This window comes from Pipistrellus hanaki (genome assembly GCF_964339955.1).
Source record: "Pipistrellus hanaki genome assembly, chromosome: 18".
In the NCBI taxonomy this organism is placed as follows: domain Eukaryota; kingdom Metazoa; phylum Chordata; class Mammalia; order Chiroptera; family Vespertilionidae; genus Pipistrellus; species Pipistrellus hanaki.
In genome coordinates this window covers 40,393,471-40,416,038 of record NC_140520.1, presented here as the reverse complement: position 1 = coordinate 40,416,038, position 22,568 = coordinate 40,393,471, and the positions used below count along the sequence as shown (strand labels likewise).

At 54.6% G+C, this 22,568-nt stretch overlaps 1 protein-coding gene across 3 annotated transcripts in view; it reads right to left on the bottom strand.

Moving 5' to 3' along the window:
* Positions 1-17,339, bottom strand: part of CD244 (CD244 molecule) — a 35,042-nt gene extending 17,703 nt beyond the window's left edge. For all 3 annotated transcript variants that reach the window (XM_084867253.1, XM_084867251.1, XM_084867252.1), the window contains exons 1-3: positions 17,170-17,339; positions 1,126-1,473; positions 777-1,055 (exon numbers count right to left, since the gene is read on the bottom strand). In XM_084867253.1, coding sequence (XP_084723379.1) covers positions 777-1,055; positions 1,126-1,473; positions 17,170-17,227 — 685 coding nt within the window. In that variant the 5' untranslated portion in view covers positions 17,228-17,339. The remainder of the gene's footprint in view (positions 1-776; positions 1,056-1,125; positions 1,474-17,169) is intronic.
* Between the last annotated feature and the right edge of the window lie 5,229 nt (positions 17,340-22,568).

The window sequence follows — 22,568 nt, the reverse complement described above, 5'->3', positions numbered from 1 at the left end:
GCAGGGCGGAGTTGGGAGCTCATCCTCGCCCCACCATGCCCTCTCACTGCCAGGCCGCCTTCTGCGACCTCTGCTCTCCCCGCGGACGTCTGTGCCTGGGCCTGTCCCGCAGCCGAGGGCAGTGCCGAGCGGCCGCGCAGGAAAGGAGGGCAGCCCAGAAGCTGCCGACGAGGCCCTCAGGGCCTCACTGTGCCTGAACAGCAGCCTGCCAGGCGTTTGCAGGAGCTGCCCAGTGTGCCCGCGCATCGGCTTTCGTGTCGGTGTGCCGGGAGAGCTTACTCTGTGCCCCTGTTTGGCTCTAAGTTCCTTAAAGACAGGGTGCAGGCGGGTCTTGCCCTCACACCCTGTGAATCCATGCTGACATCACATTAGGTCTGATTTACCCGAGAAAAAGCGGTGTGAAGTGGCCCGGGTGACTCTCCGGGAAGAACAGTGCCTCTGCCCAGTGCCCGTCTGAGCCGCCAGCCCGGGCACTGCTCTGGGACCTCAGGGCAGGGACAGGCGGCCCCTGAGGGGGAAGCGTCCGGCAGCCAAAGAAGAAAACAGCTCACAGCCAGACTGGCTGTCCCTCCCAGACAACGAGGGCTTCCTGCGGGAAGGAAGCGACTTCCAGGAGGTTCTTGAAGGGGACGAATTCTCCCAGCTCCAGGTGGCCTGGCTGCCGGACCTGTGCGCCTGAGGCCAGGACCCTGGCGTAGGGCTCCCAGACCTACCCGCTCCTGCTCCTGAGCCTGCCCCGGCCCACACCCTCCGCGCCCAGCCCCGAGGGCACTCACTGTGGCCAGCGATCCCGCAGCCTGGGCCGAGCTGGAGGCTCCGGCTGGCCCAGCTGACCGCGTTGCTGGCGTTGCAGGTGTATGTGTGCAGGCCGCCCGCCCCAATCTGCTCCTCCAGGCGGAAGGGGCTCCTGGGCGGCGGGATGGCCTGGCCCCCTCTGGACCAGGTGTAGGCCACATCGCCGCCTCCGGAGGCCGAGCAGTTCAGAGTCACCTGGCACCTGCCGCCCGGGGCCGCCCTCTGCTCCAGCAGCCGCAGCTCGGGCTGCCGCACGGGGTCTGGAAGCAGAGGTTCGGTCAGGTCAGGCAGGCCTTCACGCCCCCGCCCGCGCGCGAGTGGGGCACTCACCCAGCACGGACACGAGGAAGCAGTGGGTCCTGACGGCGCCCGCCTCGCTGGTGACCTCCAAGGAGTAGGTGCCGCTGTCGTCCTGCTGCGCGGCCTCGAAGAGGAGACTCAGCGGGCTGGTGCTGAGGCGGAGCCTGTGGCGGCCGGAGTCCCAGCGCTCCCCTTCGGAGCTGCCATCGGCCCTCCAGGTGAACAGCACGCGAGTGCGTTCCTCTGAGCGCAGCTGTGCCTTCCATTCCAAGTAGCTCACCGCTGTCGGGGTGTGGCCGGGCCCCAAATGGAAAGACGTGCCCGAGCGCCTCACCACAGCTTCATCCGGAGGCCGGGCTCCGGGACAAGAGGCAGCGGCTGCGACAGAGCAGAGCCGGGCCTCAGCAAGGGGGCAGCGGCCTGACTTCCCTGAGCCTGAGCCTGAGCGCCCGCCTGCTCACTGGCCCCTCTCCCTGCCCAGAGGAGAGGGAGCCCTGAGCTCAGCACGAACCGCTCTGAGGCTGTGAACCTTTCACTGCGCAGCGGCCCCATCTGACAAGCGAGGAAACAGACTTAGAAAGAACTTAAAGTCACAACCCTAATTATCAGTGAGAAAGATGAGCCTGCAACACAGTCAATTTGCCTTTAGAAGGTGAATTTTAATATATTTTCATTGATTTCAGAGAGGAACGGAGAGAGAGATAGCAACATCAGTGATGAGAGAGAATCATTGATCATCTGCCTTCTGTCCACCTCCTACTGGGGATGGAGCCTGCAACCCAGGCAGGCATGTGCCCTTGACCGGAATTGAACGTGGGTCCTCTATCCACTGAGCCAATCCAGCGAGGGCTGAATTCTCTTATTTATTTACTAGAGGCCAGAAGCACAAACCTGTGCAAGACTAGGCCTTCCTTCCCCGCTGCCAGCTCCTGGGACCCAGGCTTTCCTCACAGCCCCCACTTCCTCTGGAAGGTCGTCTGGTCTAATTAGCACATTACGCTTTAATTATTATAGACTAGAGGCCCGGTGAATGAAATTCATGCATGGGGTTGAGGGGGGTGTCCCTCAGCCCAGCCTGCACCCTCTCCCATCTGGGACCCCTCGAGAGATGTCTGACTGCCCGTTTAGGCCTGATCCCATGGGCAGTCGGACATCCCTCTCACAATCCAGGACTGCTGGCTTCCAACTGCTCACCTGCCTGCCTTCCTGATTGCCCCTAAACACTTCTGCCTGCCAGCCTGATTGATGTCTAAATGCTCCTCTACCGGTCTGGTCACCCCTAACTGCCCTTTCCTGCAGAGTTGATCACCTCCAACTGCCCTTCCTTGCAGGCCTGGTCCCTCCAATCTGCCCTCTCTTGTAGGCCTGGTGCCTCCCAACTGCTCTCCCCTGCAAGCCATCTTATGGTGGCCATCTTGTGTCCACATGGTGGCAGGATCTTTGACCACATGGGGGCAGCCATCTTGTGTATTGGAGTGATGGTCAATCTGCATATTACTCTTTTATTAGATAGAATAGAGGCCTGGTGCATGGGTAGGGGCCAGCTGGTTCACCTGAAGGGTATCCTGGATCAAGGTGTTGGTTCCTTGGAGCGTGGGGCAGCCTCAACAAGGGGCCTGTGGTGGTTTGCAAGCTGGCCAATCCCCAGCCCCCCTGTGACCCAAGCGGAGGCCCTGGTATCTGGGGTTTATTTCTCTTCTACAATTGAAACTTTGTAGCCTGGAGCGGACCCAAGCCTCCTGCTCGCTCCGCTCCGTGGCTGCCGCCATTTCTGTTTGGATTGGTTTACCTTCTATAATTGAAGTAGAGGCTTTGAGTGGAGGCCTAGGCCAGCTAGGACAGGTGGAAAGCTTGGCTTCCTCCATTGCCTGGGAAACCCAAGCCTCCCTCCTACTCTCTGGCCGCAGCCATCTTGGTTGGGTTAATTTGCATACTTGCTCTGATTGGCTGGCGGGCGTGGCTGGTGAGTGTGGCAGAGTGGTTGTTAATTTGCATATTACTATTTTATTGGGTAGGTTTTTTTATTGATTTCAGAGAGGAAGGGAGAGGGAGAGAGAAAGAGAAATAGAAACATCAGTGATGACAGAGAATCATTGATTGGCTGCCTCTTGCATTCCCCCTACTGGGGATTGAGCCCATAACCTGGAATCGAACCTGGGACCCTTCTGCAGGCCAACACTCTATCCACTGAGCCAAACCAGCTAGGGCTGGAGGGTGAATTCTTAACTACAGTGCTCTAAATAAACATTCTATCTGATGTGACAGCCCCTGCAGGGGGACCATGGGTGACCAGTGGTGACCACTACACCATGTTCTGAACAGTCAAACCAAGGAAGATGAACTCCACACTGAATTCCCAGCACCCTCCTTGCCCTCCCACAGAGCTGGGCTCCTACCCCCTTCCCCCCCTGTCTCCCACCCGGAGAAGTTGGTGCAACAAACTGGTCCTTCTTGATTCCTATTTGCCAGGTTTTCAGTCACTGGAAGGTCTCCACAAGTATTACTCCGTAGGAAAAAAATGGAAAGGCAAGAATAAAAATACACTGCCCGGGAACTCCCAGCTCCTGCCCGGGCACCCTCAGCTCCTGCCCGGGCACCCCCAGCTCCTGCCCGGGCACCCCCAGCTCCTGCCCGGGCACCCTCAGCTCCTGCCCGGGCACCCCCAGCTCCTGCCCGGGCACCCCCAGTTCCTGCCTGGGCACCCCCAGCTCCTGCCCGGGCACCTCCCAGCTCCTGCCTGGGCACTCCCAGCTCCTGCCCGGGCACCCCCAGTTCCTGCCTGGGCACCCCCAGTTCCTGCCTGGGCACTCCCAGCTCCTGCCCGGGCACCTCCCAGCTCCTGCCCGGGCACCCTCAGCTCCTGCCCGGGCACCTCCCAGCTCCTGCCTGGGCACCCCCAGTTCCTGCCCGGGCACTCCCAGCTCCTGCCCGGGCACCCCCAGTTCCTGCCCAGGCACCCTCAGCTCCTGCCCGGGCACCCCCAGCTCCTGCCCGGGCACCCTCAGCTCCTGCCTGGGCACCTCCCAGCTCCTGCCTGGGCACCCCCAGCTCCTGCCCGGGCACCCTCAGCTCCTGCCCGGGCACCTCCCAGCTCCTGCCTGGGCACCCCCAGCTCCTGCCCGGGCACCCTCAGCTCCTGCCCGGGCACCTCCCAGCTCCTGCCTGGGCACCCCCAGCTCCTGCCCGGGCACCCTCAGCTCCTGCCCGGGCACCCCCAGCTCCTGCCCGGGCACCCCCAGCTCCTGCCCGGTTCAGGGTGGGACCTGTTGCACAGAAGGGTGCCCCCACCCTCACAGAGCAGCCAGTGGGGAAGAGCAGGGCTGTCCCCGTGGCCATGTGGGCAGGAGAGTTCTCACATCGCCAATGAGGCAGGAAAGCCAGCCTGCCTGGGTGGGCTGGAGGCGCTCAGAGTTTTGTAGAGAGGTTAGGAGACGGCTATCGATAGGAACAGATCTGTTAAATGAGGCTATAGTGACAAGAGGTCGATAGAATCTGTTCCTTTGGTGGTGACTCTGAGGTTGATGCACAAGAAGGGAATCTGCCTGTCACCACACTGGGAGCAGCCTGGGCCTGCCTGGCCCTCTCCGTGGCCCTCAGACCCTTTACACCTAAGAGTGGGCAGCACGCCCAGTCCTGCACACAGGCCCCTCGGGAATGGACAGTCATGAATAAGCTTCTAGAAAAGGTTGGGTGTTCCGTCTGCACTGTTCCCACTGTCCCAAAGCCCTGAGGAGTCCGGACCTCTTCCTGTGTCGGCACAGGTCCTGACCCCGGAATCCGGCATCTGGGACCAGGTCATACTGGTCCCACAGCACACGCTAGTGCCTGAGATAAGGGGCCACCCAAGGAGTTTTAATCTTATCACAGAAGACCAGGTAGAAACACGCTAACCAACACTCCCACTAAGAATAAGAAGAAAATTGGGCAAAATATAAGGACATTTTTTAAAGGCATCAGAGAGCTAATAAAATGGTAGGGGGAGCTGAAGCCGGTTTGGCTCAGTGGTAGAGCGTCCATCTGCGGACTGAAAGGTCCCAGGTTCGATTCCGGTCAAGAGCATGTACATTGGTTGCGAACACATCCCCGGTAGGGGGTGTGCAAGAGGCAGCTGGTCGATGTTTCTCTCTCATCGACGTTTCTAGCTCTCTATCTCTCTCCCTTCCTCTCTGTAAAAAAATCAATAAAATATTTTTTTAATGGTGGGGGGAATTTTATAAGAAAGCATTTTTTTTAAGATGGTAAGAAAAACTCTGACCTAATTTTCTTTGTTTAAAAAATATATTTCTGATTACCTTGGGGGAGGATCCAAGATGGCTGCTCAGGTAGACACCTAACCATAGCAGCACACACAATTTCAATGGAATACAACTAAAATGTAGAGTGGACATTGCCCAGAGCTGCAGGTAGTTGACTGACTGAAAATTCTACAAGAAGGAAAGAGAAAACCAGAAGGAAAATCAGAGGAGCTGAAAAAGCCTAAAGTACGGAGACATGCTGCGCACATGCATGCGTGCGCAGAGAGGACGCAGCTGGAGAGGAGGAGAAGGCTGGGTGCCTGCCTGGCATTCCCTAGCAGGAAGGAAATAAAAGCCCCGGACTGGGCTGAACCCCCTAACTGGCAGCGCTGAGCCCCAGTTCTGGGCCAGACCCTGGAGACCCAGGCTCCGGCAGGGGGAGACGGGGCTGTGAGGCGGAATCCCAGGGGAGCGGCGAAAAGCGGAGCCCCCGGAGTCGTGCACATTGCACACAGAGGACTGAATGTTGACTCTGATGCTGGATTGCCCTGGCGGGAAGAAACAAAACCTCCAGCGGTGCTGAGCCCCAGTCCCAACTGCTCTGAACCCCAGTTCTAGGCCAATCCCTGGGGACCCAGGCTCAAGCAGAGGGAGACAGGGCTATGGGGTGGAGTCCCGGGGGATCGGTGAAAGGCCGAACCCCCTGAGTCGTGCATATTGCACGCAAGGGAAGGAATGTTGACTCTGATGCTGGATTGCCCTGGCGGGAAGGAAACAGGAGCTCCGGCCGTGCTGGGCCCCAGTTCCGACTGTTCTGAACCCCAGTTCTAGGCCAGACCCTGGGGACCCAGGCTCAGGCAGAGGGAGACGGGGCTGTGAGGCGGAATCCTAGGGGAGCGGCGAAAAGCGGAGCCCCTGGAGTCGCGCACATTGTGCGCAGAGGACAGTCTGTTGATTCTGATGCTAGACTCCCCTGGAGGGAAGGAGAAAAAAAATCCAGACTGGGAGGACTGCGATGAGGAGCAGGAGCCCCTGCCGGACACTGGCCAGCCAGGCACCAGCAAGGAGCCGGGCGATGGGGCCCCCGGGGGGGGGGGGGGGTGCTCCTGGGCCTTTGACTGCTGAGCGAGGGCCACGGAGCCGAGGCCGGGGGCTGCTTCCTGGGCGGCGCCGACCCCGGCAACAGGCCGAAGCCGCGCAGAAGGCCACGGAGAACAAAGGGGTGCCGCAGGCCAACCTGCTGAGCTTCCAGGACAAGAAGGAAGAAACCGAAGAAGTTTTCAATGTGAAGAAATCAAGTTATAGCAAAAGATAGTAAAACTACTTAAGAAAGAATACAAAGAAGATCTTGAAAAATCGAAGACTAAGTCAGAACTCAACTCAGCAGCCAACATTGCAACATAAATGCATTTTAAAAAAAAAAAAAAAAAAAAAGGACAGAATGTTGGAACAGCAGCGGCTAGGCCTAGAGTGGCCAGGCACAAGGCAGTGGCAGCCGGGCCCGGAGCAGCAACAGCCAGGCCCCAGAGCAGCAGCAGCCAGGCCTGGAGCAGCCAGACCTGGGGCAGTGGTAGCCAGGCCTGAGGCAGAGGCGGCCAAGCCCAGGGTGGCCAGTCCAGGAGCACCCAGGCCCAGAGCAGCCGGGTCGGGAGCAGCCAGGCCAAGAATAGCAGCAGCCAAGCCCGGAGCATCCAGGCCAGGAACTTCCAGGCTGGGAGCGGCAGGGTCCGAAGCAGCCAGGCCCAGAGCAGCAGCAACCATGCTTGAAGCAGCCAGGTTTGGAGCGGCCAGGCCCGGACCAGCCAGGTCCAGAGCAGCTGGGTCGGGAGCAGCCAGGCCCAGAGCAGCAGCAACCAAGCCCGGAGCAGCCAGGTCCGGAGCGGCCAGGCCCGAAACAGCATCAGCCAGGCTGGGAGCGGCCAGGCCCGGAGCGGCCGGGCCCAGAGCAGCTGGGCCCAGAGCAGCCGGGTCGGGAGCAGCTAGGCCCGGAGCAGCAGCAGCCAGGCCGGGAGCTGCCAGGTCGGGAGGTGCCAGGTCCAGAGCGGCCGGGCCCGGAGCAGCCAGGCCCGGAGCAGCAGCTGCCAGGCCGAGAGCTGCAGTGGCCAGACCCGGAGCAGCTGGTTGTGGAACGGACCAGAGCAACAGAGGCCAGGCCCGGAGCAGCCAGGCCTGAAACAGCTCACTCCTTGCCTGCCCCTGCCCCAAGGCTGCCTCTCAGACATGGCTGGAAACTTTTGGGGGAACTTGAGGGTCTGCTGAATCAAGTGATGAAGGCTTAGATCTGGATGTGTTGAATTAGTATAGCGCTGGGGTGTTGATCTGTGAGTGCCTTGTGTGGGGCCTGGATGAGGTTGGTTGATCTATTTGGAAATGTCTTTTGTGTGAAGTACATGGGCATGTGGAGGTATTATTGATTTGAGAAAATGCTAAGTAACTGATTTACTATCTGAAAAATTTAAAGTTCTGAAAGTTTAAGGTCTCTTGCCAAAAAGAGGTTTTAAAGCTAACACCTTAATTTTAATGGAGAAAGGGGAAGACAAGCCCTTCCCACCCAGAACAGGTAATCCAATTCCAACCAGCAGCTATCTTTATTTTATTTTTTTAATAAGTTTTTATTGTTCATATTATTACAAATGTTCCTTCCCCCACCACCACCACCATTGCTCTCCTCCACCAGGTTCCCACCCCACCCTCTGCCCTTTCCCCACTCCCCATTGTCCTCATCCATAGGTGCACAGTTTATGTTCAGTCTCTTCCCACATCCCCCTCTCCCCTTTTCCCCAAGAATAGTCAGTTCACTCCCCTTCCATACCTCTGATTCTATTATATTCAACAGATAATATTGTTCATCAGATTTTTTTAATTTCCTTGGTTTTTAGATTCACTTGTTGATAGTTACATATTTGTTGTTCATAATTTTTATCTTTATTTACTTTCTCTTCTGAAAGAACCCCCTTCAGCAATTCATATAATTCTGGTTTGGTGTTGATGAACTCCTTTAGCTTTTTTTTATTAGTGAAGCTCTTTATCTGACCTTCGATTCCAGCAGCTATCTTTAAACAATGTGTCCATTTACACTTGAATGGCTACACCTTTTGATAGCCTAAGGTCAAGTTTACATGTAAACAAGTTTGCTTCTCAATTCCCAGGGCAGAAAAAAAACAAGGTTTAAAATTATTAGATTTTAAAATTTATTCTTAGAAGTGTAAAAGTTTATTAATTAAAAAAAAAAGGAGATTGAAAAACCTGATGAACAATAATAGCTGATCATTGTAGTAGAGTCAGCGATATGGGAGGAGAGTGGACTGACTGTTCCTGGGGAAAGGGGGAGTGGTGGAGGAGGGAAGAGACTGAACATAAACTGTGCACCTATGGATGAGGACAATGGGGCGTGGGGAGGGGGCGGAGGGTGGAGTGGGAACCTGGTGGAGGAGGAAAGAAATGAGGAACCTTTGTAATAATATGAACAAAAAGATTGATTAAAAAAAAAGATATTAGCTTATAAGAACATGTAATAAATAACTTCAAAAGCAATGGGTATTTAATTTTAAAGTGTGCCTTTAACATTTATGTAAAACATTTTTGTAATCATTCAATGGAAACTTATCTGCAATAAAACTACTGGTCCACAATTTGTTAGCATCATTAAAATTTTCATAATACTGAAAAAAGTATATAAATAAATAAAAAATAAAATAAATAAAATAAATATATTTATTTTATTGATTTCAGAGAGGAAGGGAGAGAGAGATAGAAACGTCAATGATGAGAGAGAAACATTGATTGGCTGCCTCCTGCACACCCACCCTGGGCATCAAGCCTGAAACCTGGGCATGTGCACTTGACTGGAATCGAACCCAGGACCCTCAGTCTGCAGGTCAATGCTCGATCCACTCAGCCCAACCAGCTAGGGCCAAAAAACGGTGAAATATTAAGGACCTGAGAGAAGGAAATTGAGAGGGCTAGCGGTTTTACTGTTGTTACTGGAGGCATCTGTTTCCATAAAAAGCAGCTGGGAGGCTGAGCAGCTTAGCAGAGTTTACTCAACTCCAGGAGCCACGAGAGCACGGAGCTCAGAAAGGAGGTGTGGGTGCCTCACCCACCAGGCTCGGGGTCGGTGCCGGGAATGGCTGCACACTCAGAATTAAGAGTGAACAAGAACCCCCGCCAGAGAGGGTCCCCTGTCACCCCAAGGCTGTGGGTTCGATCCCCAGTCAGCCAATGAGTGCATCACTAAGTGGAGCAGCAAATTGGCTTCTCTCTTTCCCTTCCTCTCTCTGTAAAAGTGAGTAAATAAAAACATCTTTGAAGAGTGAACAAGAACTCACTCTCACAGACTCAAACCCCGTGGGGAATCACGTGCACAGACTTGGATTACAGAGGGAACTGTGTTATTCCTGGAGGAAAATAACATAAACCAGAGCATTAAATCACTTCTAAAACTTTTCATAAATGGTGTCCAAAATGAAACAAAACAAAACAGACCCCAAAACGGTCTCACAAGAGGAAACATCCCCAAATGGAAAGGAGACGCCGGGACAGGCCAGGGCCTCTGGGGAAGGAGACGCAGCGGCAGCTTCAGAGCAATGCTGTCCGGCGCGCTGGGAGCTGAGGCATAGTTTGAGCATCTTGACAGAGAACTAATGTGACAATGCAACCACAGCCACTCCCTTTGCAGTTCTACTCTGCAGATGCTTCCGGAATTGGACCTTTTTAAACCCGACTTTAGAGAGGAAGGGAGAGGGAGACAGAACCGTCAATGCTGAGAATCCCTCCCATCCGAGATGGAGCCAGGCCTGTGCCCTGATGTGGCCTCCCGGTCCATGGGCGGGTGCTCACCTCTGAGCCCCAGGGCTGGGTGGAACCAGGCTTTTTCCATAACCCCGAGTGGCCACCAGCCCTGCTCCCGCCCAGGTGGCTCCCAGAGACCGAAGCAGAGAGCAGAGGAAATGGAGTGAGTGGGAAGAGGGCTGGGATTGCGAGACAGAGGTGGCGCCCGCTGAGCAGGTGTCAGTGGCCTGGAGAGGGCAGGAGAGAGGGCAGGGGGACGGGGAGGGAGAGGAGGGGAGAGGGGGAAGTGAGGGTGGGGGGAGGACAGGAGTAGGGGTGGAGGAGGGAGGGTGGGGGAGAGTGCAGAGGAGGGAGGAGGGGAAGAGAGCACAGGGGGAGGAGGAGGGAGGAGGGGGGAGAGCAAACGGGGAGGGGGGGAGGGAGGGCAGAGGGGAGGGCGCCGGGAGGCATCTGACCCCGCGGGAGGGAGTCGGAGGGAGTGGCTCTGGATGAGGGGAAGGGAGGGTGCCCTCAGGGCAGAGGCCAGGGGGCCTCGGAGAGTGGAGAGCGGGACTGAGGCGGTTTCTGAGCTCAGGGCCCCGGGTCTGGGGAACCGTGAGCCTCAGATGCGGGCGCAGGACCATCCCGCAAAGCCCCACCGTGGTCCGAGCCCCCGTTCCCCAAGCCCCGCTAGCCTCCCAGGACACCCAGGGCTGCTCTCCCGGGGCAGCCCTGGCCCCAGCGGCCACCTGGGGACCTGCACTGTCACCGCACAGTCTCTCCAAGGAAAGGAGGCGCCTGGCAGGGTCCTCCCTCCTCCCAAACGGTCTGCATCCTGCAAGGCCCCGCCCAGCGCCGCACCAACAGGAACCTCCATTTTCTCCGTCCTGGTTCTCTACGTCCAGCTTGCCTCTGAGCGACCTTAGCATTTCCTGTCTCTCCTTGTTTACAGGACTCCACCCCAATAGGATAGAATCCACATCTGTTTCACCTTTTCCCTCACAAAATCTAGCATATGTCTTGGAACTTAACAAGGGCTTAATGAAGCTGTCTAATTACCTAATTAATTAAATTCCAAAATCTCCCTCAGTTAGCTCCCAGAATGACTAATGGAGCACCCACAAAAGGCTCCAGAAGCTTCACCACAGAAGACCAGCCTCCCCAGCGGCAGAATGGTGATCAGCCGTCATAGAGTGGACAACGAAACCTTGTCCAGCCATCAACATGATCAGCCACGATAATGCAATCTCATCAGATGTGGAGCAAGAGGCCAAGTACAAGAGTGCCTTCTGTGGCCACTCACAGGAGCTAACCCAGGATGCAGGGGGGAGGGGGGAGAAGCACGGGGAAAGGCGTGGCCGCAGAGCCGTCCATCTGAGTAGCAATGACGGTGCCCCCTGTGCCTGTCACGTCGGGGGACGGCCGAGAAGCAGAGGCTCAGCATCCCTAGTGATTTCTGCTGGCCGAGCTCCTTCCGGCGGGCCCGGCGTCTCTGCCCGGGCTCTCCCTGAGCCCGCACACCACCCCTCACTCTGAGGAAGAGAAGAGCTTGCCAGCCTCGCCACGCAGCCGTCCGAACCCCGCTGCGACGTGGCGTGTCAGCCACAGCCCCTCAGCTCACCCCCAGGTGCTGCCCGTTTTGTTCGCAGCCTCCAGCATGTCCTTTGGGGTTTCCTCAGGATGCACAGCCAAAACCGGGATTTGGGGGTCAAAGTGACCTTTAGGACCAAGGCCCACTCGTGTGGGCAGTGCCCTGAAGGTCCCCCAACCCCTCTGACCGAAGCTCCCCTCCATCTGCCTCTGAGTGCTTGGCACGGGCCCCTTCCTCGGTGCCAACTGCCTCGGCCGGTGTGCGCTGTGTGCGCTGAGAGCCCTGTGCCACGCGCTGGCTGCCGGGCAGACACGGGCCCGGAGGGAGGCGTGGAGCCCAGCGTCTCATACGGCTGCGCAAACACATCCAGGGAGGAGCAGGAATGGAGATTAAAATGAAATGTTTCACATGATGTAATAATACAACTAAATATCTCCCAAGTCAAATACATGTTCCCCTAAGCTAAAGGTGTGGAGGTCTCCCTAAGTTCCTGGTTACGATGATAAGAAACCTCAGCAGCCGAAACCGGTTTGGCTCAATGGATAGAGCGTCGGCTTGGGGACTGAAGGGTCCTGGGTTCGATTCCGGTCAAGGGCATGTACCTTGGTTGCGGGCATATCCCCAGTAGGGGGTGTGCAAGAGGCAGCTGATCGATGACTCTCTCTCATCGATGTTTCTAACTCTCTATCTCTCTCCCTTCCTCTCTGTACAAAATCAATAAAATATATTTAAAAAAAAAAAAAATCAAAGGAAAGAAACCTCAGCAAAGAACCACACAGTCAAGGTTTATCATCTCATCTCAACATTTTCTTACTTTCTATTCCATTAAGTGGTGGCGGAGGGGTGATGGCGCAGTCTCTGGGCTCTGAGGACGGAGCGCAGCGAGCAGCCGCCTCTTTGGGCCCTGGGGCTGGAGGCCTGGCATTGCAGCACTCCGTTCGCGCCTCCCTCCAGCCTCGCTGCCCCAGGAGGCCGCTGCGTCCTCACTGCATCCTCACTGCACACGCGAGGAACACACATCCTCACTGTACATGGGATGAACATGTGTCCTCCTGCACACAGGAGGAACACATGTCCTCACTGCACACGCAAGGAACACACGTCCTCACTGAACACGGGATGAACCCAGAGGCGCATCCCCACCCCAGGACCACAGAAGCCGGAAAACTCGCCAGCCAGGTGCTAGTCTGCCTGCGAAGACACCGCAGGGAGCGAACAGGACAGAGCGGACAGGCCAGAGCAGACAGGCCAGAGCGGACAGGCCAGAGCGGACAGGCCAGAGCAGACAGGCCAGAGCGGACAGGCCAGAGCAGACAGGCCAGAGCGGACAGGCCAGAGCAGACAGGCCAGAGCGGACAGACCGGAGCGGACGGGCCAGAGCGGACGGGCCAGAGTGGACGGGCCAGAGCGGACAAGCCAGAGCAGACAGACTGGAGCGGACAGACCGGAGCGGACGGGCCAGAGCGGACAGGCCAGAGCGGACGGGCCAGAGCGGACAGGCCGGAGCGGACGGGCCAGAGCAGACAGACTGGAGCGGACAGACCGGAGCCGACAGAGCGGAGCGGACGGGCCGGAGCGGACGGGCCAGAGCGGACAGAGCGGAGCGGACGGGCCGGAGCGGACGGGCCGGAGCGGACGGGCCAGAGCGGACGGGCCAGAGCGGACAGGCCAGAGCGGACAGAGCGGAGCGGACGGGCCGGAGCGGACAGGCCGGAGCGGACAGACTGGAGCGGACAGAGCAGAGTGGACAGACCAGAGCAGACAGAGTGGAGTGGACAGGCCAGAGCAGACAGAGTAGCCACAGACAATCAGCCATGGGACATGTGGAATGGGGGTGTTGCGTAGCCCAGCCAGCTCAGGCCTTGGTGGCAGGGCTGCCATTTCAGGAGGAAGAAGACATCGCTGAGGAGGTGCGTTAAGGGTTCGGGAACCAGGGGAGGGAGTGGGCCGGCGGGAGGGGCCTCCGGCCGAGGCAGTGGAGCCACAAGGGGAGTGCCGCAGCGGCCAGAGAGGCCCAGTGAGCGCCTAGGGGCGCTGCACAGCTGGAGGGGTGAGGGCCTGCACGGTCACTGAATTCTGCAGGAACCCATGTTTTTAAGAAAACATCTCACTGTCATCATGTCCCCTAAGGGACAAATGAACCCAACCAACCCCAGGCCCTGGCCGGCGCTGGGTGAGTGCAGAGCTGGCCTGAGCACCCGCGGTGGCCGGCTCCATTCTGGGTGGAAGCTGTTCCTGGTTGCAGGTGCCTGGGTGTTGCTCTGTGCTGGGGTGAGGGGACCCTTGGGTCACCTCTCTTGGTTTCGGGCACAGCGGGGGGCAAGGGAGTGCTCTGTGCCCTGCGCTCCCTCCCTGAGGGGGGGCGGCTGGTCCTGAGACAGCAGCTTCCTCCTGCGGACATGCGGGAGCGGGAGCGCGGTGGGCAGGAGGGGAGCTGCAGGCTCGGCCAGAGGCAGCAGGGGAGCCAGGAGCTCCTGGGGCTGCATCTGGGGTGGCGGGGGGAGGGGCACAGGGAAGGATGCAGCGGGGTGCCCTTCCCCGTGGCTGAGTGACACTGGCAGGTCAGAGGGCACAGAGATGGAACCCGTATCAGCCTTCTCGGACCATGTCAGTGAGCCAGGGTCCTTACTTACAGCGGAGCACCCCCCTTCAGAGCCACGATGGGCGGAGGCGGCAGCGTGAGCTGCAGGAGGGAGTGCCCGCGTCCACCAGTCACCTGTGTCCTGCCGCGGGAACACGCGGGAAGCTCGCCTCCTCCCGCCGAGGCCAGGGCGGCACGGCCCCCGCTCTCTGCCGGCCGGGACCCCCGCTCTCTGCTGGCTGGGACCCCCTCTACCCCCCCACACCCTCCACACTCCCCACACACACACACACCCCTCGCTCTCTGCCGGCCTGGACCTGGGGCTGTGGGAGGCAGCCAACCAAGGTGTCCCTCTCACATCCGTGTTTCTCCCTCTCACACCTCCCCGCCCTCCCTCCACCCCCTCCTCTCCACCCCCCTAAAAACATCAGCGGAATAGCGTCATCCTCTGTGAGGTCTGAAAACAAAGGCGGCAGCACTTGTTCGGCATCCTGGCCAAAAGGGCTCCTCTGAATCACAGGAAACACCTGACAAACCCGGAAGAGGGGCTGTGGCTGTCGCCACAAACGTCCTGCAGGAAGGAGCAGGGCGCGGAGGCCGGCAGAGGGACAGTCCGCCTGGTGCGGCCCGCATGCCCTCGGCTGCTGGCTGCTGGCTAGCGGCACCTTCACAAGTGGCCTCTGTACTCCACGGCGTAGCATTGGGTTTTCTAAATGTGATGATATGATGAAGTCATATGATAAGGAAATATTCCTGTCCCTAAAAGATACATGCCAAGATATTTAGGAGTAAAGAGGCTTTATTCTCAGATGGCTCAACCAGCCATCATCAGCATCCACTTCCCAGTGCACGCACACGGGTAATGGAGAGAAAAGGAATGAAGCGAAGGCGATTAGATGTTAACTGGTGAATCTACCGTGTTTCCCCCAAAATAAAACATCCTCCAAAAATAAGACATACTTACAGATTTCCTTCTGAGTGAAATATAAGGCATCCCCCTGAAAATAAGGTCCCCCTAGGCTCTGTCTCAGAAATTTTGTGAAACCTAAACTGCAAGAAGTTGTGACTTGGGTGAAGAATTCATGGGATAAAATCACTGACAATTGCATTGCAAATGCACTGCGAGCAGGCTACCTTGACAAGAAGTACTCATTTAAAGACAGTGCTATTGCTAAACATGAGAGATTTGGTCCACTGATTCTGAAAGAAATGGAGTCACAGGAAATTCACTCGGAAATTCAGGAATTGGATTGTTATGATGATGTTCCAGAAGATAATGACATGATTGTCATTGAATAAATGAGTAAATTCTTGATACTGTAGGATTCACAGTTTGTCTGGTTTGTGTTGACAACTACCGTACTACCGTACCATATACAGGTAATAAATTTCCTTTATTTTCACTTAACAATAAATGTGTACCGTATTCTTCTTCATGGAAAAATAAGACATCCCCTGAAAATAAGACCTAGCGCATCTTTGGGAGCAAAAATTAATATAAGACACTGTCTTATTTTCGGGGAAACAGGGTAGGTGAAGAAATACAAGCATTTTCTTACAATTGCTCTGGAGCTCCAAAATTTTTTCAAACTATTTAAAAATTAAAACAAGAGTGGTTTCTGCCCTGACCGGTTTGGGTCAGTGGATAGAGCATTGGCCTGCCAACTGAAGGTTCGATTCCCATCAAGGGCGTGTACCTTGGTTGTGGGCACATCACCAGTGGGGCGGGTGCAGGAAGCAGCTGACTGATGTTTCTCTCTCATTGATGTTTCTACCTCTCTATCCCTCTCCTTCCTCTCTGTGAAAAATCAATAAAATATATTTTTAAAATGAGTGGTTTCTGCCGAAACCGGTTTAGCTCAGTGGATAGAGCGTCGGCCTGTGGACCAAAAGGTCCCAGGTTCGATTCCGGTCAAGGGCATGTACCTTGGTTGTGGGCACATCCCCAGTAGGGGGTGTGCAAGAGGCAGCTGATCGATGATTCTCTCTCATCAATGTTTCTAACTCTATCTATCTCTCTCTCTTCCTCTCTGTAAAAAAAAAAAAAATCAATAAAATATATTAAAAAAAAAAAAAAAAAAAAAGAGTGGTTTCTGTCTGCCTCCACCAGGCCCGCCCCACAGGACCCTGCCAGTGGTTTCCTTAGCCCGAGCCCGTGCCCCGCACCCAGCGCCGCCCGCCAGGGCTGCAGAGCTGCCAGCAGAGCCAGCCGCTGAGGGAGAGCTTACCCCATCACAGCCTCATCGTCTCATCTCACCCTCGACCTTCTGCCACTCTCATCCCCAAAGCCAGGCTCCTGCCCCCTCAGCCCGAGCTCAGCCTTCTCATGGGCCCTGGACAAACACTCATGGGCCTGTGCCCTCACTTCATGCCCAGGGTGCCCTCAGTACCCGCCACAATGCCCTCCAAGTCTCCCAGGCTTCCGGGCGGAGTCTCTGAGCTCCCAGTGGCCTCACCTTCCCCCTCCCCCCACAGGCGCCTGTGGCTTTGGTGCTGCCAGAGGGCCAGGCCTCCAAGCAGAGGACAGCCATCCCTCCTGCCTCTGGGACGATGTGTGATCTCTGGACTCCAGAACCACCACCTGCTGGTGGAAACCCCAGCCCAGGGCCCTTTCTTTTCGGCAGCCAATAGCATCCAGGTAGAGGCCATTTCCTGGCCTCCTTACGGCCAGGCAGGACCCCTCCCACCACACAGAGGTAACCAAGTCCGAGGCTGTGCTCCGGGTCCACAGCCCTCCAGCAGCCTGTCCCCGGCAGGTGCTCAGCCAATTCCAAATGGCCATGGGGAGCCCCACCACCCAGAGGGGCCAGGACCTGACGCCCGTGGGCCTGGCCCCTAGTCCATGCACACACACACACACACACACACACACCCCAATGCAGATGGGGCCTCCTCACCTTGGCTGTGCCGTCCGTGCAGGAACAGGACTAGGAAGGTGAAAGCTGGCCCCAGCATCCCCACAGGCCGTGGCCGGGCGCTGTCTGCAGCCTCTGTGCACAGGCCCACGGCCACCAGTCAGGGGGACAGGAGTGCGTGGCCGCCGCTGGTCTGGCCACAGTTTCCTCACCCGGAGGCTTTCTGGTTGACTGAGAGCTAATAAGGCAGCTGAGAAAGCCACAGCCCCTTGCACAGCTGACAGTTCCCACCAATTGAACTGGCCAAGCTTGCCTCAAGCGGGCCCGGTGCAGTGACTCACACCAGCCTCACATCTTGTCCTTCCCTCTCCCCAGCCCAGCAGCTTCCTGCAAAGGCAGAGCCAAGGACTGGCCCAGCTCTCTTCATCGCACTGGCCACATGGAGACCTGCATGGGGGCCACACCGCTTTGTCCTGGGCGTCCCATTCCAAAGTGCTGTGGGGTGGAGGGGAGAGCGTGGCTGAGAGGTGGGGCCCTTGGTGAGCCGGAGGCAGGGGGTGGGGGGAGGGTTGGTGCTAGAAAACCAGACTAGGCCTGGGCGTTCTTTGCAAGTTCACATCCACGTTTGTTTGTTTTTAAAATTTAATAAATCTTTATTGTTCAGATTATTACAATTGTTTCTCCTTCCTCCCCTCCCCATAGCTCCCCTCCACCTCGTCCCCACTCCTCCCTCTGCCCTTAACTCCCCCCTCCCCACCCTGCTGTCTTAATCCATAGTTGTATGATTTTTGTCCAGTCTCTTCCCATACCCCCCACACAGACACCTCTTTCCCCCAGAGAATTATCAATCCCCTCCCATTTTATGCCCCTGATTCTATTATATTTACCAGTTATTCTGTTCCTTGGATTTTTAATTCACTTAACTTTTAGATTCACTTGTTGATAGATATCTTTACTTTTTTCTTCTTTTTCTCTTTTTAAAGAATACCTTTTAGCATTTCATATAATACTGGTATGGCGGTTATGAACTCCTTTAGCTTTTTCTTATCTGTGAAGCTCTTTATCTGCCGTTCAATTCTGAATGATAGCTTTGCTGGGTAGAGTAATCTTGGTTGTAGTTCTTGCTATTCATCACTTTGAATATTTCTTGCCATCCCGCTGGCCTGCATAGTTTCTCTTGAGAAGTTAGCTGATAATCATATGGGTGCTCCCTTATAGTTGACTAACTGCTTTTCTCTTGCTGCTTGTAAGATTCTCTCTTTGTCTTTTGCTCTTGGCATTTTAATTATGATGTGTCTTGGTGTAGTCCTCTTTGGATTCCTTTTGTTTGGAGTTCTGTGCGCTTCTTGGACTTGTAAATCAAATAGACTTACACCAGGTGGAAGTTTTTAGTCATTATCTCTTCAAATAGGTTTTCAGTGTCTTGCTCTCTCTCTTCTCCTGGCACCCCCATAATTCTGATGTTGGTATGCTTGAAGTTGTCCCAGAGGCTTCTTACACTATCTTCAACTTTCTGGATTCTCTTCTCTTCTTGCTTCAGTGGAGGAGTGTCCTTTGCCTCTTTGTATTCCAAATCTTTAACTTGATTCTTGCATTCCTCTAATCTGCTGTTGGGTCTCTGTATAATATTTTTTAATTCAGTCAGTGTATATTTAATTTCTAGTTGGTCCTTTTTCATATCCTTGAGGATCTCATTAAATTTATCATCCTTTTCTAGGGAATTCTTGAAAAACCTTATAACCTTGGTTTTGAACTCTATGTCCAGTCATTTGTTCTCCTCCATTTTTTTCGTTTGTGATCTGTTTCCTTGGCTCCTCATTTTTGCTGCTTCCCTGCGTTGATAGGGTAGCTTTGTGTGCTGGGTGTCCTATATCAGTGTTTTTCAACCCCTTTTGGGCAAAGGCACACTTGTTTCATGAAAAAAATCACGAGGCACACCACCATTAGAAAGTGTTAAAAAATTTAACTCTGTGCCTATATTGACTATATATAAAGTAATTCTCTTGAATAGGAATCAAATAAACACAAAGAAAGTATTTTATAATTTCTTTATTATGAAATATTAAGTAAACAAAATAGTGAAAAATTATAAAATTCTTGTCTTGTCTGCACCTACGGCACACCAGGCAACATCTCGAGGCACACTAGTGTGCCGCGGAACAGCGGTTGAAAAACGCTGTCCTATATGGTTCAATGGGTCAGCCTCCCAGTTACCTAGGTGGACACTCTTGATGCACCCCTTTGTGGCCTGTGTGTACAGCCTTGTTGTAGTTAAGTCTTGAGTGTTGTTGCTGTCATTGGGAAAAATTCACCTCCAGGCCAATTGGCTGTGAGCATCCGCTGTGTCTATAATGGAAGAATTGCTGTGCAGGAGACACGTTTATGGGGCAGGACTTGTTCCAGTGGGGCTTTGGTGCTCACTGAGTCTGCCTCTTGAATGTGTCCCTTATGACAGTAGTTGAAATCTAGTGCCGTCTCACACAGACCACTAGATACACTAGTTTCTGGATCTCTAATGGGGTGCAGGTCAGCTACTGTCTGAGGCAGTAGCTGTCAGCAAGAACTGTGGCAGCTACTGTCAGCAAGAACTACAGTTTTCTCTTCTTTGCTTGGGATTTGGCAGTTTTGGAGCAGTCTGACTGGAGCTGCAATTTATTTTGTTAAGTTGCCACAATGCAGGCCATTTATATGCAAAAGCCGCTGTGTAGAGCCTAGGAGGGTTTGTAGATTGTGTAGGGTGGGGACTCGGGGCATCACTAGGCTGAGACCTGGCAAACAGCGATGGCTGCCATCAGCCTTCTCTGCCTTTCCGAGTTTCCAAGTCCCCCTGTCCCCACGTTACAGCGCAGTAAACAATGATTGCTGCACGAACCTCTGCAAAAAAGTCACCCTCACTTTTCTCCCTGTAGGCGTCTGGGTCCCCCAAGTCTCCTCAGAAACTGGATTTCAAAGTGATTGGGTGCTTGTCTCACTTCGGGTTGAAAAAAAGCCACACACCCAGTCGCCCACCACCTGCCCGATTTGTGTGCCTCTGTCCCTCAGCTTTTCAGCGTTTGTGCTCCTTTCTCTTTCCTTCTAGTTGTAGGACTTCCATTCAGCCAGCTTTCCCATGGTTCTGGGTGATAGACATTTTGTCTTTTAGTTGTAGTTTTGAAATTGTTGTGCGAGGCGACAATTTAGTTGTTTACCTATGCCGCCATCTTGGTTTCTCTCCATCCATGTTTAAGCACTGCAAACTGAAGCACTTTCTTAAGAAGCTGCTTTGGCTTTAGGTCCCTCTCTGTACTCCCACATTCCCTCCCTACCCTCTCACACACAGGGTCTGACCCCTTTCCTGTCACCATGGAGGGTAAAGGCAGGGACTTTCCCATCATAGCAAATACTTCCAGTTCCCCTCAGGCCAGCCCTTCTCATTTGCCATCCTTTGACCCACTTTCAGTTCCGAGTCTGAAGCTGGGCTGAGCAGAGCGCACGGAGAGCTGGGGCCATGAAAGCATGGTCCTCTGAACGGAGGCCTGCCTGTGAGTGAGGTCAAGGTGCAGAGTTGGCTCATTCCCACGTGGACAGTGTTTCCGTAACCTTGTTGAAGGTAGTGGTCTTCAGAATCCAGGCTCAGAGTCCATCTACCTGGGTGGCACTGCACTCTCAGCTGGAACCTGCAGCGTGCAGCCAGCCTCTGTGCCCCCTTTTCTCATCTGGAAATCAGGATAGTAACAACACCTTCTCTTAGGTGTGAGGATTAAATAAGTCATGAATTTATGGAATCTAGAACAATCTATAGCAATTACGAGAACTCCAGACCAAAGATGACTATGTACACTCTGTAACCTGCCCTCCCACCAGATTGGTGCTTCCTTCAGAACCACTCCCTTACAGCACAGCACTCCTCTGTGGCTCCACCAGGGAAAATACAGGCCATTTTCCACCTGCACCTGTTTATCTTCATCTCTAAAGAGTACCCACATCTGACACTTAAAAAAAAAAAAAAAACTGAAATGGTTTTACCCAACATTAATGACACCCCTTCACAGTCTGAACATCTTTAAGGATTTCAACCTGTCCTTTATAGTATACTCCCATCCAAAAATAAACATTGATGGGTGACAGAATATGCTACCCCAAAATATGCCACTTCAATTATTCCAGATGAAGTCAGTTTTTCTTCCCCTACGGCACATGCGTGGACTTTAGGTGTGTGCAAATTGTCATGAAGTAAAATTTCCCCCTACTCATCTAGGCTTTCGGCTGACCTAATTAAATTGACATAAACCAGATAAATTTAATTGCTCAGAAACTCCATTTCTTTAATATGACCCTTTCTGCCCTAGCCAGCTTTGCTCAGTGGCTAGAGCATTGGCCTGCAGACTGAAGGGTCTGGGGTTTTATTCTGATCAAGGGCACATGCCCCGGTTGCAAGCTAAGTCTCCAGGTGGAGCATGCAGAAGGGAGCAGATGGATGATTCTCTCACCACTGGTGTTTCTTTCTATCTTTCCCTCTCCCTTCTGTGAAACCAATAAAGATATATTTAAATATCCTATCTAATAAAAGAGTAATATGCAAATTAGCCATCACTCTGCTGCACTCACAAGCCATGCCCACCAGCCAATCAGAGTGAGTATGCAAATTAACCCCAACCAAGATGGCTGTGGCCACAGAGAGTAGGAGAGAGGTTTGGGTTTCACTGGCAATGGAGGAAGCCAAGCTTTCTGCATACCCTGGCCAGCCCAGGCCTCCACTTAAGGCTACAAAGTTTCAACAGAAATGGCTGCAGCCATGGAGTGAACAGGAGGCTTGGGTCCGCTCCAGGCTACAAAGTTTCAATTGTAGAAGATAAATAAACCCCAGATACACAGGGCCTCTGCTTGGGTCGCAGGGGGTGTGGCCAGCCTGTAAACCACCACAGGCCCCTCACCCAGGCCACCCCATACTCCAACGGAACCCCCACCCTGATCCAGGACACCCTTCATGGCAAACCAGCCAGTCCCTACCCATGCAGCAGGCCTCTATCCTATCTAATAAAAGAGTAATATGCAGATTGACCATCACTCCAACATACAAGATGACTGCCCCCATGTGGTCAAAGATGGCTGCCCCCATGTGGACACAAGATGACCACCACAAGATGGCCAGCAGGAGAGGGCATTTGGGAGGGCAGGCCTGAAAGGGAGGGCAGTTAGAGGTGACCAGGCCAGCAGAAGAGGGAAGTTGGGGGCAAACAGGCTGGCAGGGGAGCAGTTAGAAATCAATCAGGCTGGCATGAAAGTGGTTAGGGAGTATTCAGGCTGGCAGGCAGAAGTTGTTGGGGCAATCAGGAAGGCAAGCTGGCAAGCAGTTGGGAGCCAGCCGTCCTCGATTGTGAGAGGGCAGTCAGACATCCATCCCTCAAGGGGTCCCAGATTGGATAAGGTGCAGGCTGAGTTCAGGGACACCCGCCCCCCCC